General features: G+C 41.7%; 1 protein-coding gene across 1 annotated transcript in view; it reads right to left on the reverse strand.

Annotated features, from left to right (window-relative positions):
* The window catches only part of DNAH7 (dynein axonemal heavy chain 7), a 253007-nt gene that overhangs the window by 77864 nt on the left and 154787 nt on the right, over positions 1-20356 (reverse strand). The window contains exons 46-47 of the mRNA XM_058664751.1: positions 19727-19912; positions 13809-13972 (exon numbers count right to left, since the gene is read on the reverse strand). Of these exons, the coding sequence (XP_058520734.1) occupies positions 13809-13972; positions 19727-19912 (350 nt within the window). The remainder of the gene's footprint in view (positions 1-13808; positions 13973-19726; positions 19913-20356) is intronic.

The following is a 20356-nucleotide window of genomic DNA, read 5'->3' on the forward strand; positions in this document are numbered from 1 at the left end:
GACCAAAAGGAAGTGCTGAGTTTCCTGTTTTTATAGTTGCTGTTTATCTTTTGGCTTAGTGGGTGACTGCGCAGCACATACAGGTTATAAAGATCCCAACCAGGGTATTGAGAACTTGTTCATGCGCGAGCCAGATGGTGGTGGGACAAAGCAGAGTGCTTAGTCTTGTCTCTCTTTTCCCTCTGTCCCCACCCCGATCGCAGGCATGTTATTACCAAAATGAAAGCAAGAGAGGAGCAGTTACCTAAAACACTGAGCAAAGCCCGCTCTGAGAGTAGCAAGAGGAGCTTCTGCTGTGCAAGAAGGTGAGAGTCTTTTCTTTTTGCCCTTGCCAGTTTGCTCAAGCATCAGCATGGAACTGCACTACTGGGAAAACACAACTCCGAGAGAACACCATCATTTGGCAAGAAAAATAGAAAAAGAGCATGGTAAGAAATTGTGGGGAAAATCCTGATAGAAAATATACGGGGGCCGGCGCAGTAGCGTAGTGGCTGAAGACCTTGCCTTACAAACACTGTGATCCGATATGGGCACTGATTCTAATCCCTGCGGCCATGCTTCCTAACCAGCTCCCTGCCTGTGGCCTTGGATAGCAATAGAGGATGGCCCAAAGCCTTGGGACCCTGCAGCCACGTGGGAGACCCAGAGAAGGCTCTGGGCTCCTGGCTTCAGATAAGCTCAGCTCCGGCCGTAGAGGCCACTTGGGAAGTGAACAATCAGACACAAGATCTCCCTCTCTGTCTCTCCCCATCTCTGTATACCTGACTTTCCAATAAAAATAAAGCAGTTTTAAAAGAATACAAAAGAAGGGCCTGGCGGCGTGGCCTAGCAGCTAAAGTCCTCACCTTGGACACACCGGGATCCCATATGGGCACCGGTTCTAATCCCGGCAGCTCCACTTCCCATCCAGCTCCCTGCTTGTGGCCTGGGAAAGCAGTCGAGGACGGCCCAAAGCTTTGGGTTCCTGCACCTGCATGGGAGACCTGGGAGAGGTTCCTGGTTCCCGGTTTTCAATAAACAGACACCATTTTGGGGGCTCTCTGTTCAAGCTGTGCATGCATGGAATACACTGAAATGAACACACCACAGACAAGGACAGTGAACCCACAGCCGACTAACCATGGAGGAATGTGTCCTGTGGAGCAGGTCCGAACAGCACAGCAAAGGCTTGCAAGTCTGCACTGACATCGATGGGAATACCACCCAAACAAGGAAACACAGAAACTGAGGTCTAATCAAAATTGAGTCTTTTTTTTCTATTTAAACAAATAAAAAACCTCTTTAAAATAGATACAGCATAATCATCCTTTTTGAAATAAAGATAAATTTGGTAACAAATGAAAACAGAAAAACTTTGAGTAGGAAAATAATAAGGATAAAAATAATCAAATGGGAGCTGGCACCATGGCTCAATGGGCTAATCCTCCACTTGTAAGCACCAACACCTCATTTGGGTACTGCTTTGTGTGTCCTGGCTGTTCCATTTCCCATCCAGCTTCCTGCTGATGGCCTGGGAAAGCTCCAAGGATGGCCCAAGTAGTTGGGCCCCTGCACCAACGTGTGGCCCCAGAGCAGGATCCAGGCTCCTGGCTTTGGATCAGCTCAGCTCAAGCTACTGCAGCCACAGTGTAACAGTGGATGTAAGATCTTTCTTTCCGTCTCTCTCTTTGTAAATGTACCTTCCAAACAAAAATAAATAAATATTTAAAAAATAATAAAATCAAAATTTTGGAACTGAAAAAAATGTACAATCTGATAAAATTTTTACAGTATGGGCTCAATGGCAAAGAAGAGAATTCATACATTTAAAGGCAGATGAACACGAAGAACTGTTCAATTTGAACAATAAAGGGACAAAAATTAGGGGGGAATAGACTCTCAGAGATCTGTAAGAGATATTAAAATATTAAATTCCATATATTTGTGGTTCTACTAGGGGAAAACAATTGATTCAAAAATATATTGAAAACTAATGGTGAAGACTTCCCTAAATTCAGTGGGAAACAGATGTTTATATTTTCCTGAAGCTCAGAAAACCTCAAAAAGAAGAAATAAAAAAATTTCATGTGCTGACACATCATAATCAAACTACCGAAAGCCAAAAGTTGCATAAAACATAATTTTGAAAACAGCCATACAATAGAATAATGGATAGATATTACTTATATGTAACAATATACAAAAGGTTGAAGATTTCATGGAATCAGAAAACACTAGAACATACTATTATGCTGAAAGAAATGAACTGTCAACCCAGAGTTGCAAATTTAGCAAGAATACTCTTCAGGAATAAAGGTAAAATGAAGCCATTCTTGGATGAAAGAAGCTAAGCTTTTTTTTTTTTTTTCACCTGCCAACTTTCCCTAAAAAATACAAATATTTAGTATGAAGAAAAGCAAAGCTACAAGGAAACATAGAATTTTAAAAGAAAGAACAATGAGACAGCCTAAATTTGGGATATAGAAGATATTATTTCTCTCGTCTTAAGTTTGTTCCCAGACTAGTATTGTGGCACAGTGAGTACAAGTCCTACTTGCAGTGCTGGCACCTCATAAGGGAACGTGCTAACTACCTTAGGAAACCAGAATAAGCAAGTCATACCCAAAGTCAGCACAAGAAAACAAAAATAAATATCAGAACCACTAAGCTCAATGGAAACCAGGAGGAGCGTAACAATGAAACAAAAGGCTTCCTTCTAGTCAAGATCCACCGAATTCTCCAAACCCTAGCTGACTGAACAAGAAAAGAAAGAAAGAATATTTAACTCAAAAATAACAAAAGAGATTATCATCACAGATCTATGGGCATTAAGACGATAAGCGAACACCACAAAAAACTCTATGGCTATAAATATTTAATAATGTAGATAAAATTGACCAATTTCTTCATAGAAACGCTAAAAATTCACTTCAGAAGGAATAGTTAATCTAAATAGAGCTATTATGTGCTATTTTAGAAACCAAATTCTTGGATAAAATCTTCATCAAAAGATTTTCAGGCACAGATAATTTCTCTGTCATAGCTACAAAATAATTATGGAAGAAATAATTATAACTTTAGACCACCTCTGCCAGAAAGCAAGAAATAACTCTTGCAGATTTCTTTAATGAGAGCAAATGACTGTGACACCAATGTCATTCAAATGTACCAGAGAAGAAAACACGGACTAACACCCCCTCATGAATAAAAAAAAAATAACAATGGTCAATGAAACATGAGCAAACTGAATTCAGAAATACGTAACAATAACACAGGGCCAGGAGGAACACATTCTAGAAATGTAAGACTAGTTCAGCATTCCAACATTAATCAGTATAATTCACCATATTAACAGACTAAACATAACATAATCATCTCAATAGATACAGCAAAGCATCTGACAAAGTTTATCCAGAAACACCAGCAATCTTCAGCGGCCTAGGAATAGAACGGAATTTCCGTCACTTGATAGAAGGGATCTATAAAAATGTATGATTAATACAACACCTAATGGTAAAGACTGTTTGATTTTTCCAATCCTGGCTAAATACCAACAATGTCTGATTTCAACCACTCATGTTCAGAATTGCATAGGAAACTCTAGTTTGTGCAACAGGTCAATAAAAAGAAATCAATGGAACATAGATTAGAAAAAGAGCAAGTAAACTCGTTATTTGAAAATAGTATTTCTGTCTACATAGACTGCATCAAGGAATTGACAGCAATGGTCATAGATAATGAGTTTATCCAGAGTGCAAAGCATAAACTCAATAGGCAAAAATCAGTTCCCTCCTAATATGAGCAATGAGCAATTCAACAAAACATTTAAAAATGCCATTTAATATAGCATACAAGAATTAAAAATATTCCTATATACAAACGCAACAGCACAAGCACTGATGAAAAATCAAATACCTGAAAAATGAAGAAATAGGGCCTGGAGCAGTAGCTTAGTGTCTGAAGTCCTCTCCTTGCATGTGCCGGGATCCCTTGTGGGTGCCAGTTTGTGCCCCAGATGCTCCACTTCCAATCCAGCTCCCTGCCTGTGGCCTGGGAAAGCAGTTGAGGACAGCCCAAAGCCTTGGGAACCTGCACCCATGAGACCTTGAAGATGCTACTGGCTCCTGGCTTCAGATCAGCTCAGCTCTGGCCATTGTGACCACTTGGAGAGTGAATCAGTGGATGGAAGATCTTTTTTTTTTTTTTTAAGATTTATTCATTTTATTACAGCCAGATATACACAGAGGAGGAGAGACAGAGAGGAAGATCTTCCATCTGATGATTCACTCCCCAAGTGAGACGCAACGGGCCGATGCACGCCGATCCGAAGCCAGGAACCAGGAACCTCTTCCGGGTCTCCCACGCGGGTGCAGGGTCCCAGTGCATTGGGCCGTCCTCGACTGCTTTCCCAGGCCACAAGCAGGGAGCTGGATGGGAAGTGGAGCTGCCGGGATTAGAACCGGCGCCCATATGGGATCCCGGGGCTTTCAAGGCGAGGACTTTAGCCGCTAGGCCACGCTGCTGGGCCCAGATGGAAGATCTTTCTCTGTCTCTCCTTCTCTGTATATCTGCCTTTTCAATAAAAATAAAAATATCTCTTAAAAATACTGAGGAATTATACTGCATTCATGACTTAGAAAACTTAATAAATTATTGAGTCTTCCCAAATTGATCTGTCAACTCAGCCAAAGCTCCAGGATGACCTCTGGTAGTATTCAAAAACTGATTCTAAATTTATATTGAAGGGCTGATACAGTGGCTCAACAGGCTCATCCTTCACCTGGCAGCACTGGCATTATACATGGGTTCTGGTTCTCTTCCCAGCTGTTTCACTTCCAGTCCAGCACCGCACTGAGAAACCGATGGAGGATGGCTCAAGATCTTGGGCCCCTGCACCTATACTGGATACCAGGAAAAAAATCTTGGCTTCCAGCATTGGATCAGCTCAGCTCTGGTTGTTGCAGCTCTTTGTGGAGTAAACCAGTGTTGGAAAATTTATCTCTGTGTAAATCTGGCTTTCAATAAAACTTATGGTGAAAAGCAACAACTGGACAAGATAATTTCTAAAAAGAACAAAGTTAGAAGACAAACTGACTGACTTCAAAACATAGTATTAAGTTTCAATAATTAAGACAACATGATGTAGGCATCAAGATGGACAGATAGGGGCAGGCATTGTGGTGTAGCGATTTCAGCTGCTGCTTGAATTGCCTGCATCCTCTTTCTATTTCAGATTCTTGCTGATGTTTCTGGTAGGCAGCAGACAATCCGTCAAGTGCTTAGGCCCCTGTCACCCACACGGTGACGCAGGTGGAGCTACAGGCTCATCTTCTGCCTGGCCCAACCTGATTGTTAGGGGCACTTAGGGAGTGAGCCAAGAGATTGAAGACTACCCCACCTTCTCTCTCTCCCAAGGAATTGAAGACCCTCCCTCCTGAAAGAAATAAACGTATTTGAAAGACGTGTAAGTATCAATGGGGCAGAACACAGCATTCATAAAAAGTCCCATATATATGTGGACAACTGATTTTCAGAAAGATGCAAAAGCAATTTTATTGAAAAAGGATAATATTCTCAACAATCATGTTGGAAAAATGAATATAGATACATTCAGTCTCTCTCTTCCTCCCTCCATCCCTTCCTTCTACTCTCTTCTCTCCTTCTCTTTTTCCTTCTTTCTCTCTCCCTCTCTGTATATTTACAAAATAGATGCCTTTCTATAACCAGTTAACAATGTGCCAGGTTTATTTTCCCAAAACTATACTCTCAATGTAACATTCTTTTTTATTCAGAGATCAAAATGTTTGTGACTTCAGTTTATAAATTCCATCTTTCTTTTTTAATGAGGGCTTCCATAGAATGATATGCTGGTGAATAAAATTTCAAAGCAGATACTCTTCCAGGAAGATAGAAAAGATAATATTAGCTTTTTGAAAAATATATAGAAACAACTATTGTGGAAAGTTGTGTACAATAAACACCAGTTTAAACAGTTTCACTCTTAAGGGATATAAATCCTGCATTCAAAATGAACAACCACTGTATTTATGTCTCCTACACTATTATTTTGTATTATTTTTTTGACCAGAAATTGTTTTCCATCACGCAATTTTCTCTCTTTTATTTTCATCATCAAACATTCTTGAATGCAGAGGTACATAAAAACCAGTGGTTTCCAAATGCAAACTGAACTTTTACAGCATTGAGTATTCCAAGTTTTTTTAAATTATATTTAAAAATATAACACTTGAATAGCATGCTCTAGGAGTGCTATTCAAGCAGTTTTTGATAGCTCTCAAATGCCACTGACTTCATTGATCTGAGGATGTGAAAATGCTTCCAAGGTTCATTGGCTGATATAGTCCACACTAGAGTCTCACTTGCTCAGATACTAGCTGTCAATGCCTGGTTGGGAGAATTTGTTCTACCCTCCACCCTCTGCTGTGGTACCAGATGTCCTCTGCAGGCCCCATTGGACTGCCATATCCTCCATGTGCACTGTCTTACCAGCTGAGAAGACCCAGATATGACATACCACAATCAGACCACAGATATTGTAAACCTCCCTGTGGTTGGAATTCTGAGTCCAATAGCTCAGTTGGTGGGGAGGTCTCCAAAGAAACTTCATTCCAGATGACCCCAGACCTGAGTCCTGTATGTTGGTCAGTATGGGATGTGGCTTAATCTGTCACTCACATCAGCCTACACACACCCTAGTGGTTGCAGTCGCTGAGTCAGTTCTGTCTCCAGCCCCACCTTTTATGCAAACCAAATGGATACTGTGGCCGAACCCAACCCTGTCCACCACACACTCAGCCCTCACACACACCAGCACGAACTGCAGCCCAGTTGGGGCAACTCCCAATAACCCCCATCAGACCTGCCCCTAGCCATGGTTTTTGTGCATGATGATATGTATAGCAGACTTGTTCAGTCTGTCCCACATCCCATTCAGCTTTTGTACATACCAACGGGTGCTAAGCCTAGTTCAGTTCAAACAACCTTACTATCCAACCCACATGTATTCTGGCAAGTGCTACCATCAGTCCTGCCAGGCTCACCCCCAATACTGGCTCTCATGCTCACTGGCGGAACAGCAGCCCATCAGAGGGCTGTCCACAGTGCCCCTACTATTCTTACTCCCAGTACCAGATCTTGCACTTTCCAGGTGGTTCTGCAAGCTAGCTTGCTAGGACTTGCCCCATTCCCAGCACATGCTAGCTGACGCTGCGGTAAAGCCTGACCAGTCTGCACTTACTCTGGCTCAGGCATGCACTGGTGGATAGTCAGTTAGCCCCACTTGGCTCTCCCCCTAACCCAGTTTACTTGCAGTCCAATGGGTGTTAAAGCCCTGCCTAACTTGGTCTGTCCCTGGCCCCAGGTCTCACGTTCACCAGTGTAAGCAGTGGCCCAGGAGTGGAGTCCTTGCTGTGTTGCCAGGTTCATCCTTTTCCCCACCACTCCGGGTCTCACATGTGCTGGTGAGTGCTGAGGCCCAGAGTGGCATGGCCCCCCTCACATTGGCATTTGGCAGCAGGTACTATAGCCTGTCTTGGTCCAACCTGATCCCAGTCCCAGATCATGCTAGTGACTGCTGAAGCCTAGCTCAGTCAAGTCAGCACACAGGCCTGGCCCTAATGTGAACTGGCTGGTATTGTGGCCCAACCTGTCCCTTCCTGCACTCTGTCCTGGTTCTCATATCTACCAGTGGCTGTTATGAAGTGGCCCAGCCCGGCTCACCACCAGGCCATACACATTCCACACATATGTTGGTAGGTACTTAACCTGGCCCAGTTTGGTCTGCTCCTAGTTTTAATTCTTAATGCTCACCCATAGAGACTGTGTCCTGACAGAGGAGTTGCCCAACCTTCTCTATCAGGTCACCTCCCAGTGCCAGATCTCACACACACTTGCGGGTTTTGGTCCAGCCAGACTTGGCCTAATCCTGCCCTGTCAAGTACAGTGGCCTTGCCTGATCAGCCCACACCCATCCTTGCTCTTACTGTTGGATATTACACATAGCCACAGCTAGTCCACACCCTGATGCAGCTCTCACGTGGCCCAATGGGAGTCAAAACTTGGCCTAGCCTGTTCTACACCCACCCTACCTCTTGCAGATAGCAGCAGGTACTGGATCCCAGCCCAGTCTGGCACACCCCAAACCCAGTCCACACCCATGTCAATATATACTGCAGCCATGTCCAGCCCAGTTTGCTGCCCCCATTCTGCCTCTTACTTTTACCAGTAGGAACCACAACTCAGCCAGGGCATCCCCTAAGCTCCCCAACCATGCCTGTTCCCAGCCACAGATCTTGCACATGCTGGTGGTTTTGCTGACCCAGCCTAGAACAGCCTATTCCCTGTCCTGGCCATTGCCAATACATGCTGCAGCCTGGCCTGACCTGGTCCACCTCTAGCACCAAATCTCACTGGCAGGTGCTGCTGCCTAGCCCTGCCCAGTCTTTCCCATCACTGGGTTTCACACAAACTAGTAGCTATGATAGCCTAGCCCAGCATGGCCCTCATTCCATCCCGGCTCCTGTACCTTCGAGTGTGCTAAGGTTTGTCTCAGTTCTGCCCAGTCTGCCCCCACAGAACCAGCTCACATACTTGCTAACAAGTGGAGCAGAATTTCCTGGCTTAACCAATACCCAGCACTAACTCATGTGCTCACTAGCAGGAGCTACAGCCCATCAGGGGAAGTTACCCAAGTTCCCCCACTAAACCTACTCCAGAACCCAGAACTCATATGTACCAATGGGTGCTAACTTCTTACCAGATATGGTCTACCTGCTCTGTCTCAGCCTCTGTGCGTGCTAGTGGATGCTGTGGCACAGTTTATTCCACACTCTATTCTTAGGTGTGCCTATGGGTATTGCAGCCTGGACCAGCGTGGCCTGTTTCCAACCCCAGTACGCATGAGTGTCAGGAGGTTCCATGGTCATGCCTGGCTCATCCTGTAACCCACCCTAGCTCTTGGGCAAACCAGTAGAAATTGTAGTTTCACAGGTGTGAGGTCACATATGCCCCATAGAATCTGCCCCTAGGCCTGGTTCTTTCACATGTGGTTAGTATTATGGCACAGTTTTACATTATCCGTTTGTTCCAACACTCACTTGGCAGGTACTATGATCTAGCTCTTGCCAGCCAGGCTCACAGACCTAACTTTAGTGTGTTCTGGAGGTTCGCTGTCAGTGGTGGACGATGCTAACTAGCCAAGCCCAGGTCTTCCATGTGGTGGATGCATCAGTCTAACCCAGGAAGGCCCTCCATCTTCCCTCCTCCAAACTGATAGGTCTCAGTCCTTTTGCTTACTTGCAAGCACAGTGGCCTTCTTGGTAGAAGTCCCCCATAAGTCATTTCCCACTTGTAATGCACTCCCTCAGCAGTCCTCCCTCCCACACATCTCATACCTCCTTCCCTGATCAATCCATAGCCCTTGCACCTATGAGCACATGGGTTCCCCAGCCCAGTTTTCTGGCAGGATGATGTGCTGGTCTGGAGTCCTGCCCATCCAGTCGGGATCCCAGAGCCAGTTCTCCAAAACGCATGCTAGCCTGGGAACCCATCCTTATGCCCAGTCAGGGCTCAAGTATGTTAACAAGTCCATAAGCCCAGTCCACCAGCACACCACGCTAGCATGCCAGCCGGGAGCCCTATCTTCCTGTCTGCCTGGGACCAAGACACACATGGGAGCTCCCAGGCCCACTCTGTTCTGTTAGCCCCCAACCTGGGTCCCCAGGCCCTCCGAGGCCACCTAGCTGCTGCCACAATGGAAGCAAGGGGTCTCAGCCTGTATACTTCAAGTTTTGACCGTGTTCATTCTTTTGTTATTGTTTAGGGAAGACCATTATTTGGTGCTCTTTGGGCTCTTAGGAAAAAAAAAAAAAGACTTCCAAGAGTGATAATTTGTGCTCATGAAAGTCTGCATACAAATACATGGAATATGTAGCAGATTTTTGTTATTTTTCTCCTTACACACACTACTCACACACATGCATAAAATGCAAATAGAAAAATGACACTGAAATAAACCTAATGTGTCTTTTTCCTACAAAAATAAAAACTTCCCTTTAAAAAATTAGTTACATTTGCTGTGTGATCTACTTACTAAGCAACTCAACAAGCCGAGTCCTTTAGATGTAAAATGTTCATATACAATTCAATTACATTTATTGCTGTCATTCACTTTAAAAATTCTTACTACCCAAGAACACACGTCAATAAGTCCCAGAAGTCAAGTGCTCTCTAATTTGTCCCAATCTTATAGATGCCTCTGGATTTGCTAAATAATCAACCCTTCACTTAAGTAAGGCAAGAATTTTGAGCAGGATTAGGTGCTCATTATTAGGCATAATCTGCGTGACATGGAGGAAGACAACATGCAAGTACACAGAAACCTTGCCTGGTGCTTCAAAACAATGACCTTGAACTTAGTTACCGACAACTTTGAGCACTAGATTATCAAAACACATCCATGAAACCACGAATGGACAATGTTAGTATTTTCTCCATAGTTGTGGCCATAAATTTATGCTAACATTTTAACATTTTTACAAAGGAACGGCAAAGACTCAGAGGTTATGACACAGCACCATTTTCTGCCTCCATCACTTCTGTAATGTGCATGTAATTGTTGTGATTAATAATCATTAAATGGCTTGGAATATAACAGGTAGAAATGCACACTTACAGTTCTACATTTTTATTAAAATAGGACTGGACTCAAAATTACAGATTTATTTATTTCCTAGAAAATTAGTTGCAGTCTGGCTCTGGAGGAGATTATGGCTACAGATCCCCTGCTAAGTGGAACAAAGTTAGACAAATTACAAATCAAGATAATAGAGTCCTAACTACCACTGGTAGAACTGGCTCTCTTCTCAAGAACTTGAGAGGAATATAATAGCAACAGTAATAGCAAAACTAGACAGGCTGAAGTTGATGGGCTGGATAAAAACGGTAGCAAAAGTAAGATGTTTAGAATCTTGGAAATTTCCCAGATATATTGATCTCTAATGTACAGTTTAATATTTGCCATCAATAAGTTCTCTGCATGACATGTGTTAATAATTCACCAATGTAGCCACCATCCTGTGCTTTCTAACAGGGCTGAAAAAAAACCATTATTTTAGCAGCCAGCTGATCCACATCCTGGTCAACAACATTCTCCTATTGTTCTCTCAATTTATTCAGATTATTGGTTCTGAGTACTTAGTCCTTAAATTCAGCTGTTCCAATAAAAAGCTTTGTGATATTTTCTAAATCAACAAAACAATTAAATTTAATTTCTGAAGAGAATTGTCTTTGTAAGTATCATTTACTTCGCTAAGTAAAAACTACTATATAATACAGTCCCCAACCCCTGCCTTTTCCTTTTTTTTTTGCCTTTGGTACTGGAAAGCTTGGAACTTAACTCAGTCACAGCCCTCAGGATCAGCTTGTCTCAAGGAAATAATAATAATCACTCCTTTAACTTTCCTTTGGTAGACTCATCATAATATATCTAGCTTTATATCATGAATAAATTGTACATATTCCAAGTCCTTGAAGGACAACTTGATATATAAATGTGAAAGATATCTGTATGTCAGGATAATCTATTGGATAGTAACAAAAGTAGCAGCTTTAGTTTAAGGAATCCCAGAAATACTGCCCACAAAAATTTTAGAACAGTTACCTTTCCTATTTAGTGGTTAATTCTCCTCATTTATATATTTATTTTTATCTCTTTAAGTTTTATTTGCTTGAAAGTATCAGTTATGAAGAGAAACAAGGGAGAACAGAGAAAGATCTTCCATTTGGTGGTTCACTCTGCACATGGAATAAGTCAGGAGTCAGGAACTTTATTCAAGTCTCCCAGAAGGATGTCAGGGACCCAACCACCTGGGTCATCTTCCCCTGCTTTTCCCAGGCAATTAGAGAGCTGGACAGACATTAGAACAGGCTGGACACCAATCAATGCCCATATGGGATGCTGATACCACAGGCAATGGCTTCATCCATTATGCCACAATGCCACCTTTTAAAAAATTTGTTCATTTTTATTGAAAAGGCATACTTACAGAGAGCACACTTACAGAGAGAGGGACACACAGAAAGAGCCTCTATCTGTTGGTATACTCCCCAGATGGCCACAATGAGTGGAGCCGAGTCTGAGATGAGTCAATTCAAAGCCATGAGCTAGGAGCCTATACAGGGTTTCCCACACGGGAACCAGGTACCTAGCCCTTGGGCCATTCTCTGCTACTTTCCCAGGCTACAGCCAATGAGCTGGGTGAAAAGTGGAGCAGCCAGGACACAAAGCGGCACCCATATGGGACACTTTTGCCTGCAGGTAGAAGATTAGCCAGTTGAACCACCATGGGAGCCAAATGTTGGACCCTTTTATTTCCTTCTTAAAAAAAAAAAAACATAGGGCCAGCTTTGTGGCATAACAGGTAAAGCCACACTTGAGAAGCTGGCATATAATGTGGGCACTGGATTGAGCTCTGACTGTGCCACTACCACTCCAGCTCCCTGTTAATGTGCTTGGGATGCAGCAGAGGGTCGCTCAAGTGCTGTGCCCCTGCACATGGGACACCTGGATGAAACTCCTGACTCCTGATTTTTGACTGATAGCTCAGCTCCAGCAGTAGTGGTCATTTGGGGAGTAAATCAGTGGATGCAAGTTCTCTCTTCAACTCTCTGTAATTCTAACTTTCATATATTGATGTGATATATTTATATATATATTTACATATATATTTAAATGTGCACATGCCTCACCTATTCTTTAAATAACATCACACCCATTACCTCATCAATTGTAAAGTAACAATAATCAGAAGAATCTTGTAATAGAACTAAACATATCCTTCCAATGATGGAAAATATCTATGCTATTCATAACATAAGAAATCCCAGGAAATTTGTCCAAATGATGAAAGACCCTTGCTAATGTAAGCTGGGAAACAACACAATTGTTGATGGTCTTTTCACTGAGACAGAAGTTCTTGACTTCTGGGGGTTGAGACATGGAGGATAAGCATAAGCTGGGGCTGAATATGTCTCTAGTAACCATAGCCTGGTCCTCATGGGATTCATCTGCCAACTAGGAGATTCCAGGACAAGTGGCAACTGTCTTTAAGGTAGCAATTAGCTCAAGATTCAGAAGCATATCCTATAATTCAAGTTGGTCCCACACCAATTTGTAACATTCCACCCAATCACCATCAACATGCTTCTGCTGTACATTTCATTAGCCTCCAATCATGATGCCCTACAGTTTACAGGAATGAAAATGTAAGACTTACTTATGAGTTTTGTTCTATATGCTAAAGATGATTTAAAACTAATCAGTATGCACAGCTGCTATTAAGGCACAGCAAATAAAGCTGCTATCAACAACATTAGCATCCCTACGGGTCCGATTCAGGTCCCAGCTGCTGAACTTCTGCTAATGGTCCAGAAGATGGCTTAAGTGCTTGTGCCGCTGTCAGGCATGTGGCAGCCCTGGAAGAAGCTCCTAGCTTCTAGTTTTGGCCTTGCTCAGCCCTAGCTGTTGCAGTCATTTGAGAGTGAATCAGCTGATGGAAAGTGTCTTTGTTTTGCAAATAAATAAATAAATAAACTTTAAAAAGTAATCAACAGTTCATATTTTTCTTGATTATAGTCTCCAAAATTCAACAACTTCAATAATAATATTACTCATTTAGTCAATCATTAAGTAAAACTTTTAATGCTGAAAAAATTTTCTATCCCAAATTGCTAAAAAGTAAACCAATAAACAGATCTAATAAAATCAGTTACGTAATAACTAACATTTGAAAGAATATACTTTTCCTTACATTATGATGATCCCATTATCAATGGAAAATGAGTCAGAAGGTAGTCCAGCAATATTCCATGCTCGAATTGTCACAGCTTCTCCTAGGGTACTCATGAGAGAATAATCATCTGAGAAGGGGATATCTCTTTCTTTGCACAAATATGTCCACTCCTTGGTTTGATTCTTTAAAACACACACAGAAAGACATAGAAAGGAAGCTGTAGAGATTACCAAAGGAATATTTAGTAAACTCCTTCTTTACACTTCATACTGATTCAAAAACTGTTGGAGTTCTATCCCTGAAATGACTTATTAGTTTTTAATAAAATCATAATTTTGAGGCTCAGCTATGCATTCAAATGAAAATTACTTACACTCCATGTTGCGATAAAATACAGTGTGATCACTTACTATAAGAAATTTATATCTGAAAAAATTAAGACTAATTAGTGTTTTAATGCCTGCACTGTACAAAGTAGTCAGATCTATCATGTTTTTCTATACTTTTATTTAGCCTACAAATACCCAGCAAAATGTAATACAATAGTCTGATATCAAAGTAAATCCTCTTGGAACCAGTAGGGGGCACAGGAAACATTTATTTTTTCCTCCCACATGCTCAGTGGGAGGAATCACATTGGGGCTATTAGATGCTAACAAGTATCAGGGTACATGGTGGAGTGCGGGCTACCTTATCTGGGGTACAACCTGTTAGAGTGCTCATGAGTCAGGAAGATACAACAAGAAGTAAGGTTCATTCCCAGAAGCCAGAAGTCAGTATTCAAGGGGAAGTGACAGGTCAAAAGTTTGAAAAATAATCAAACACATGACTGGAGGGAAAATAAGTTAGGCTAACAGTCAAGGGAAAGATGGCTGCAAAGCAAAAGGAGAAGGTGGATGAACAGTACACTGGTCTCAGTCTGTGGGATGATGACAACATGGGGTATGAGGGTAGATGGTGCCACTAAGAGAGCATGATGAACACAATTACCTCCCTTTGGCTCATGCTAAACTGGTTAGACAAACATTCATTTAGCTTTGCACATGAAAGACCCTAACAATTTTGGAAGACTTGATTTCCATGACCTTGATAAGCCAATTAATATCACATTGAATGCCCCACAATTAGTTCAGTATGACAGTCCCTCACTATACAATTTATGCGCCTTTGTTAGGGATATGATACTGTATTCTCATTGCTTCCCATCAGATGGTACACAATTTCAAAATTGTTCATTTACTGATAACACTAATTTTTGTCAGGTTGATTAGGGTGTTCCCTGCCAGGCTTCTGTCTGGTAATCATATGACCGTATGCGTGATTATAGGTTTTTGTTTTATTTGTGCCTTTTTTTGGTTTTGATTGGCCAGGGGGAGAACACTATTATTTGTGGTTCCAAATAAGAGAGTACTATGCAGTGCCACGAAGGGTGCTGAGCCAGAAGCAGGCCAACAGCAAGCTGCAGCTGTTGAGATAGCTTATTCATGATAAGTGGGTGAGGCTAGCTAGCTTTGATGGACTTTTGAGCTTCGGGTATTTTTAATAATTATGTGAGCACAAAGAAAGGGCTGTCCCTGGGTGGAAAGTATCTGGGGGGCCCCTGGAATTTGCCTATTGTAATCCAGCAGTTTTACAGCTTACTGAGGGAAATCACTAGGGTGAAAGCTTAGCAAACGACCCACAAAAAAGATTCCAGAAATTTTAGCTATAAACCAAGAAGATGATAATACTTATAAAATAACATATTACAGTTTTTCCACTGTTAAATTGCTTTGTTTTCCATTCTCTTTGCCATTAATAAGTACTTTGTGACTTTGAAAACATCCTCGTTTTGTCTAATATTCATTTATTAACTTATATCAGTATAGACTAATTTTCCCACACTTCACTGAGTTATGTTACCAATGTTATTGCAATGTTGAGATTGTTTAAAATCTGGCCAGTAGGAGCCTTTACACTAAATTCTGTGTTCTTCTGACATGTTCCCACCACTCATTGATTACTCCTCACTCTTACTCAAAAAGATATCTCAGCCTTACCTTATAGGAAAGCCCAAGATAATTAAAGATAATTTTCCTATTTTAAGGCCAGTTGATGAGTAACCTTAATTCCAGCTGCAAAGTGTCTTTGCCACATAACATACATTTATACACATGAAGTACATGGGGACCAAAGACTTGCCTATCACAAGTGCCTCATACTATCTGGATATTTGGTTTGGTTGTTTGTTGGTGCCCAACAAGTGGTGGGGCTATGTGAGGAGGAAGGACAGATGGCATTTCCCATTGGGTCTCTGTTTCCCAGAAAACAGGTCCTACTGGCATGTTTTGTTCTGTGATCAAGTTGTAGGTGGGCCTGCAGACCTTTATTACAGAGGTCCACAGGCTTTCTCAGATCTAGCTTGATACTAGAGTAAGTATGACAGCCAATCGTATGAAGAAGAAACAGAAGAAATGAAAGCAACAGCTTCTGTGAAATGTTTAGCATTGACAGGTCTGGTGCGTTGGACTAGCAATTTAAATACACTCCAATTTCCCAGAATAACCATACTCACAGTATTTCAATGGCAGTGCCAATGCAAATCCCCAAATAGAATCTTGTTTTTTATCTATATGCCCCCCCCCCCCGGATAAAAACTGAAATGAATATGGAGGTCTCTGAACAAACATCTCAAATTACAAGCCAAAAGCCTTGGCTGGTACTCACGCAGAAAGATAGGCAATGAAAGTGAAAAACTGGCCATTAGAGTGTCATCTTAGTGAAAATCTCTATCACCACAAAAATATCTTTGACTTTGATTACTGTCAGGAAAAAAGCGACTTCAAAAGTTCAAATTAATTCAAACCCAGGACTTGTAATTCCTAAGTCCTTAGCAGAACAGTTAGATCCTATTTTGAGGATTGGCATAGGCATTGAAGTGAAGTTCTGTGAGTATAGCTATTCTGGGTGAATTAGAGTTTTCTGTATTTTATTTATGAAAAACACTGGAAACTACAAAAGAGCTCAGATTCAAGTTTGCAGCAGGATTTTGCTGTCTGCGGAGAACCCTTGTAATTCAGATTTGGGGCTCTTTTATGTGAGAAAAGGATCAAATGTTAAGTCCTCCATCTTAATTTCGGTTCTGCAGAAGTAGAATAGGTGAAGATTTACGTGAGGTGATTTATCAAGGAAGAAATGTCAGGGAAATGTGAATAAGAAAGGAGTGGAATTGGGTCCAGCACCGTGGTATAGCGTCTAAAGTCCTCGCCTTGAACACGCCGGGATCCCATATGGGTGTCGGTTCTAATCCCAGCAACTCCACTTCCCATCCAGTTCCCTGCTTGTGGCCTGAGAAAACAGTCAAGGACAGCCCAAAGCCTTGAGACCCTGCACCCATGTGGGAGACCTGGAGGAGCTCTTGGCTCCTGGCTTCATTTGGGGAGTGAATCATTGGACGGAATATCTTCCTCTGTCTCTTGTCCCCTCTCTATATATCTGACTTTACAATACAAATAAATAAATCTTAAAAAAAAAAAAAAAACAGAAAGGAGTGGAATCAACATAGAATTAAGAATAAGGGCTCTAGTGTAACCCTACCAGAACCTTGGGAGTGTGAGACAGTCCTCCAGCTGTCCCAACCAGAGTAAAGAGAAGCAGACATCAAGCTTCCACCCCTGTTCCTCATTCATTGCAGCTTGCCTAGAGGGAAGGAAATTCCCATGTTCTTTCAACTCTCCAAGCAGTGGATAAATTGGGTTCTGAGAACACCAGGGAGCACAGGTGCTGGGCGTCAGATGCTAAAGCACACAGAAGTCAAGAGGGGATTTGGCCAGAGCACTGATGCTGTCATAACACTTGTCCTTACAATGGATTGAGAAACCTTGGATGGAGTATAAATTGACAGCTATGTTAACCTGAGAAGAGGTGAGTAAGTGAAGATGATGCAGTAGGTCTCAGAGAACGAATTCACCAGAGGAAACAGCGACTTCAGGAAACCAATAAGCAAAGTAAAGCCCAAGTTGATCCGGTGAAATAAGAAAGGGATAATTAAAGATTTCAGAAATTAGCTGGAGCAGGATGAATTGGCTACTTGAATCAAGGGTTAAGACAGGAAATAAAACTTCACAGAAGAAATTTTGAATTCAGAGTTCCATCCGGTATCTAGTTTTAGAGTAACTTTGCTACTGTAATAAATTTCCAGTTTCAGTTCTGTAGCTCAAGGTTCCTTTCAGGCAACAGCAGGGTACTGTGACAATCAACAATTTCATCATAGGCACAGTGACTGAGATGCAGTTCCTTGGAATGAGCTTCTCGAGAGACGGTTGGGTTATAAGGAGAGGAGTAAGTGCTAGAATGCTAAACAGGAGCCAGTGTAGACATTTGGATGTATGCTTTGAACCAACAGAGCAGAGGCAGAAGGCTTGACTGCAGCTGCCTGGTCCATTGCTCCAAGTCAATGGAGTGGGGAGGAAAGGGTGCTGAATTAGGTTTCAGGCGGCTGTGGGCACCAGTTGTTAACCAGCTTTGTCAAGCAAATGCATTACTGAGTAAAGAGTGTCATAGCAAACATTAACCATTTGGGCTACAAGAATGTTAATGCCACAACCCCAGACAAATCACTCGAAGATCAAACTAAACAGGCAAAGCTAACATATGAAGGTCATGTACCAGTATAAAGGTGAACAAAGCTTCAAATAAAGCACCATCTTTGTGAGGATTTTAAATCAGTTTGGTAAAAACAAAACAACAACCAAATAAACCATAACAGCAGCATCAATCTTGCTTGGGAGAAAATTCTGAAACTAATTGAGGCTCAACTGAAATTATCCACTAGCAAAAACATTACAAAATAATAAAGCCTCCATACGGTGAGTTAGGGTATCCTTTCCTTTCATGACACCGGAAGCAACTGCTAAGTGTCTTACATTTTTTTCCTTCTCTTCATTTTCATTACACCCTCCCCCCCTTTTTTTTCTTTCAATTGCTCTCCATTTTTCCTCCAGCTGATAGGACCATGTCCAATATTGGATTCAAGCTTAAGCTTGCATAAGAAAACTGAAGAATAGATTGGGTTCTTTCTGGGTAGGAACTAAGAAGTGAAAGGGACAACCGAGGGGTGGAGTTAGGATGAATGCCTGGGGCTAAGAGGTGAACCAGGAAGAAAACTGAGGCAGAAACAGTCAGAAGCGTGGGAGTGGAGAGCAGGCAACAGGCATGGGGTTAGGTTTTACTCCCCTGATTCAGTCTCCAAAGTTACTTTAAAGTGATTTATTATTGAGACTGACAAAGAGTAGTTGATTAAGCACTTTCATCACAAAAGCCTTGTACTTTTATATTTGCTTAGGAATAGAAATTTTAGCATTTAGAATCTGTGATTTCATATCATGTTTATTTATACTACATTTTAAGGTAGATTTTTTTTCTGGTTCTAAAATCATCAGATTTTAAAAGAGTATTTCACACAGCAATTTTTGACTGCTGATCTAATTTATAGGAACTGAAAAACAGCAATCATTTAAACATATTTTGTTGCTTGTATTTGTGAAAAAAAAATGGGCCTGGCACGGTAGGTAGCCTAGCGGTTAAAGTTCTCACCTTGAACACGCTGGGATCCCATATGGGTACCAGTTCTAATCCTGGCAACTCCACTTCCTATCCAGCTCCCTGCTTATGGAGTGGGAAAGCAGATGAGGATGGCTGAAGGCCTTGAGACCCTGTACCCGCGTGGGAGACAAAGAAGAGGTTCCTGGCTTCGGATTGGTTTAGATCTGGCCATTGTGGACGGAACGATCTTCCTCTCTGTCTCTCCTCTACTCTGTATACTCTGTATACTCTGTTTGCAATACACAAACAAACAAACAAAAACTTAAGAAAAAAAAAGCAAAACATAAAAATCTGAATGTGATGTTAGCTGTGATACAAGTGGGGTCAGGTAGAGAGTGGAGAACATTCCTCACCTGTCTGTAGCTCGATGTGAAGGCTCCCAGGTAAGCGACCACTCCAGAGGAGATGAGGATGTCCCCTGTCAGGTTGATGTACAGCTGTCCTAGCTCCAGGGCTGAATGGCTCCAGCGAGTTCTCTCACCTCCAAGGCCTCCAATCAACTGCTCAGCCCGTTCTAGTTTTTTGCTGCACAAATCAACCTCAAAAATGAAAATATGACTTTGGCAACATACACAAAGGAATGACTTTCTGCAACATTTTACCCTCAATGCCAAATTATTTTTAACTATAACCTTTTGCCTGGAATTTTTAATTGTCTAAAAAAAAAGGTGACATAACCCATCATAAAATGGAAAGTCTTTGATGTCTTATAACTTTTTAAGATAAGTTATTTACTTTAAATCGGCTTAAAAAATTCATAATGGGTATTCATTATGCTGCAAAGCATACACATTTAACAGAACATGGAAAGTTACATGGTAAAGAATATACTACCGCAAATAAGGATTTTTTTCTCCTCCAATTTAAATAATCCAGATGCATTTTATTTTAAATAGTATATAAGCATTTTTCCCTCAATTTTTGGTTGATTTAACAATGCTTTTAGAGGTTAAATGTTTCAAAGTTAATGCTCTCTGTAAATC

Source organism: Ochotona princeps, chromosome 5 (assembly GCF_030435755.1).
Source record: "Ochotona princeps isolate mOchPri1 chromosome 5, mOchPri1.hap1, whole genome shotgun sequence".
NCBI classification, from domain to species: Eukaryota; Metazoa; Chordata; class Mammalia; order Lagomorpha; family Ochotonidae; genus Ochotona; species Ochotona princeps.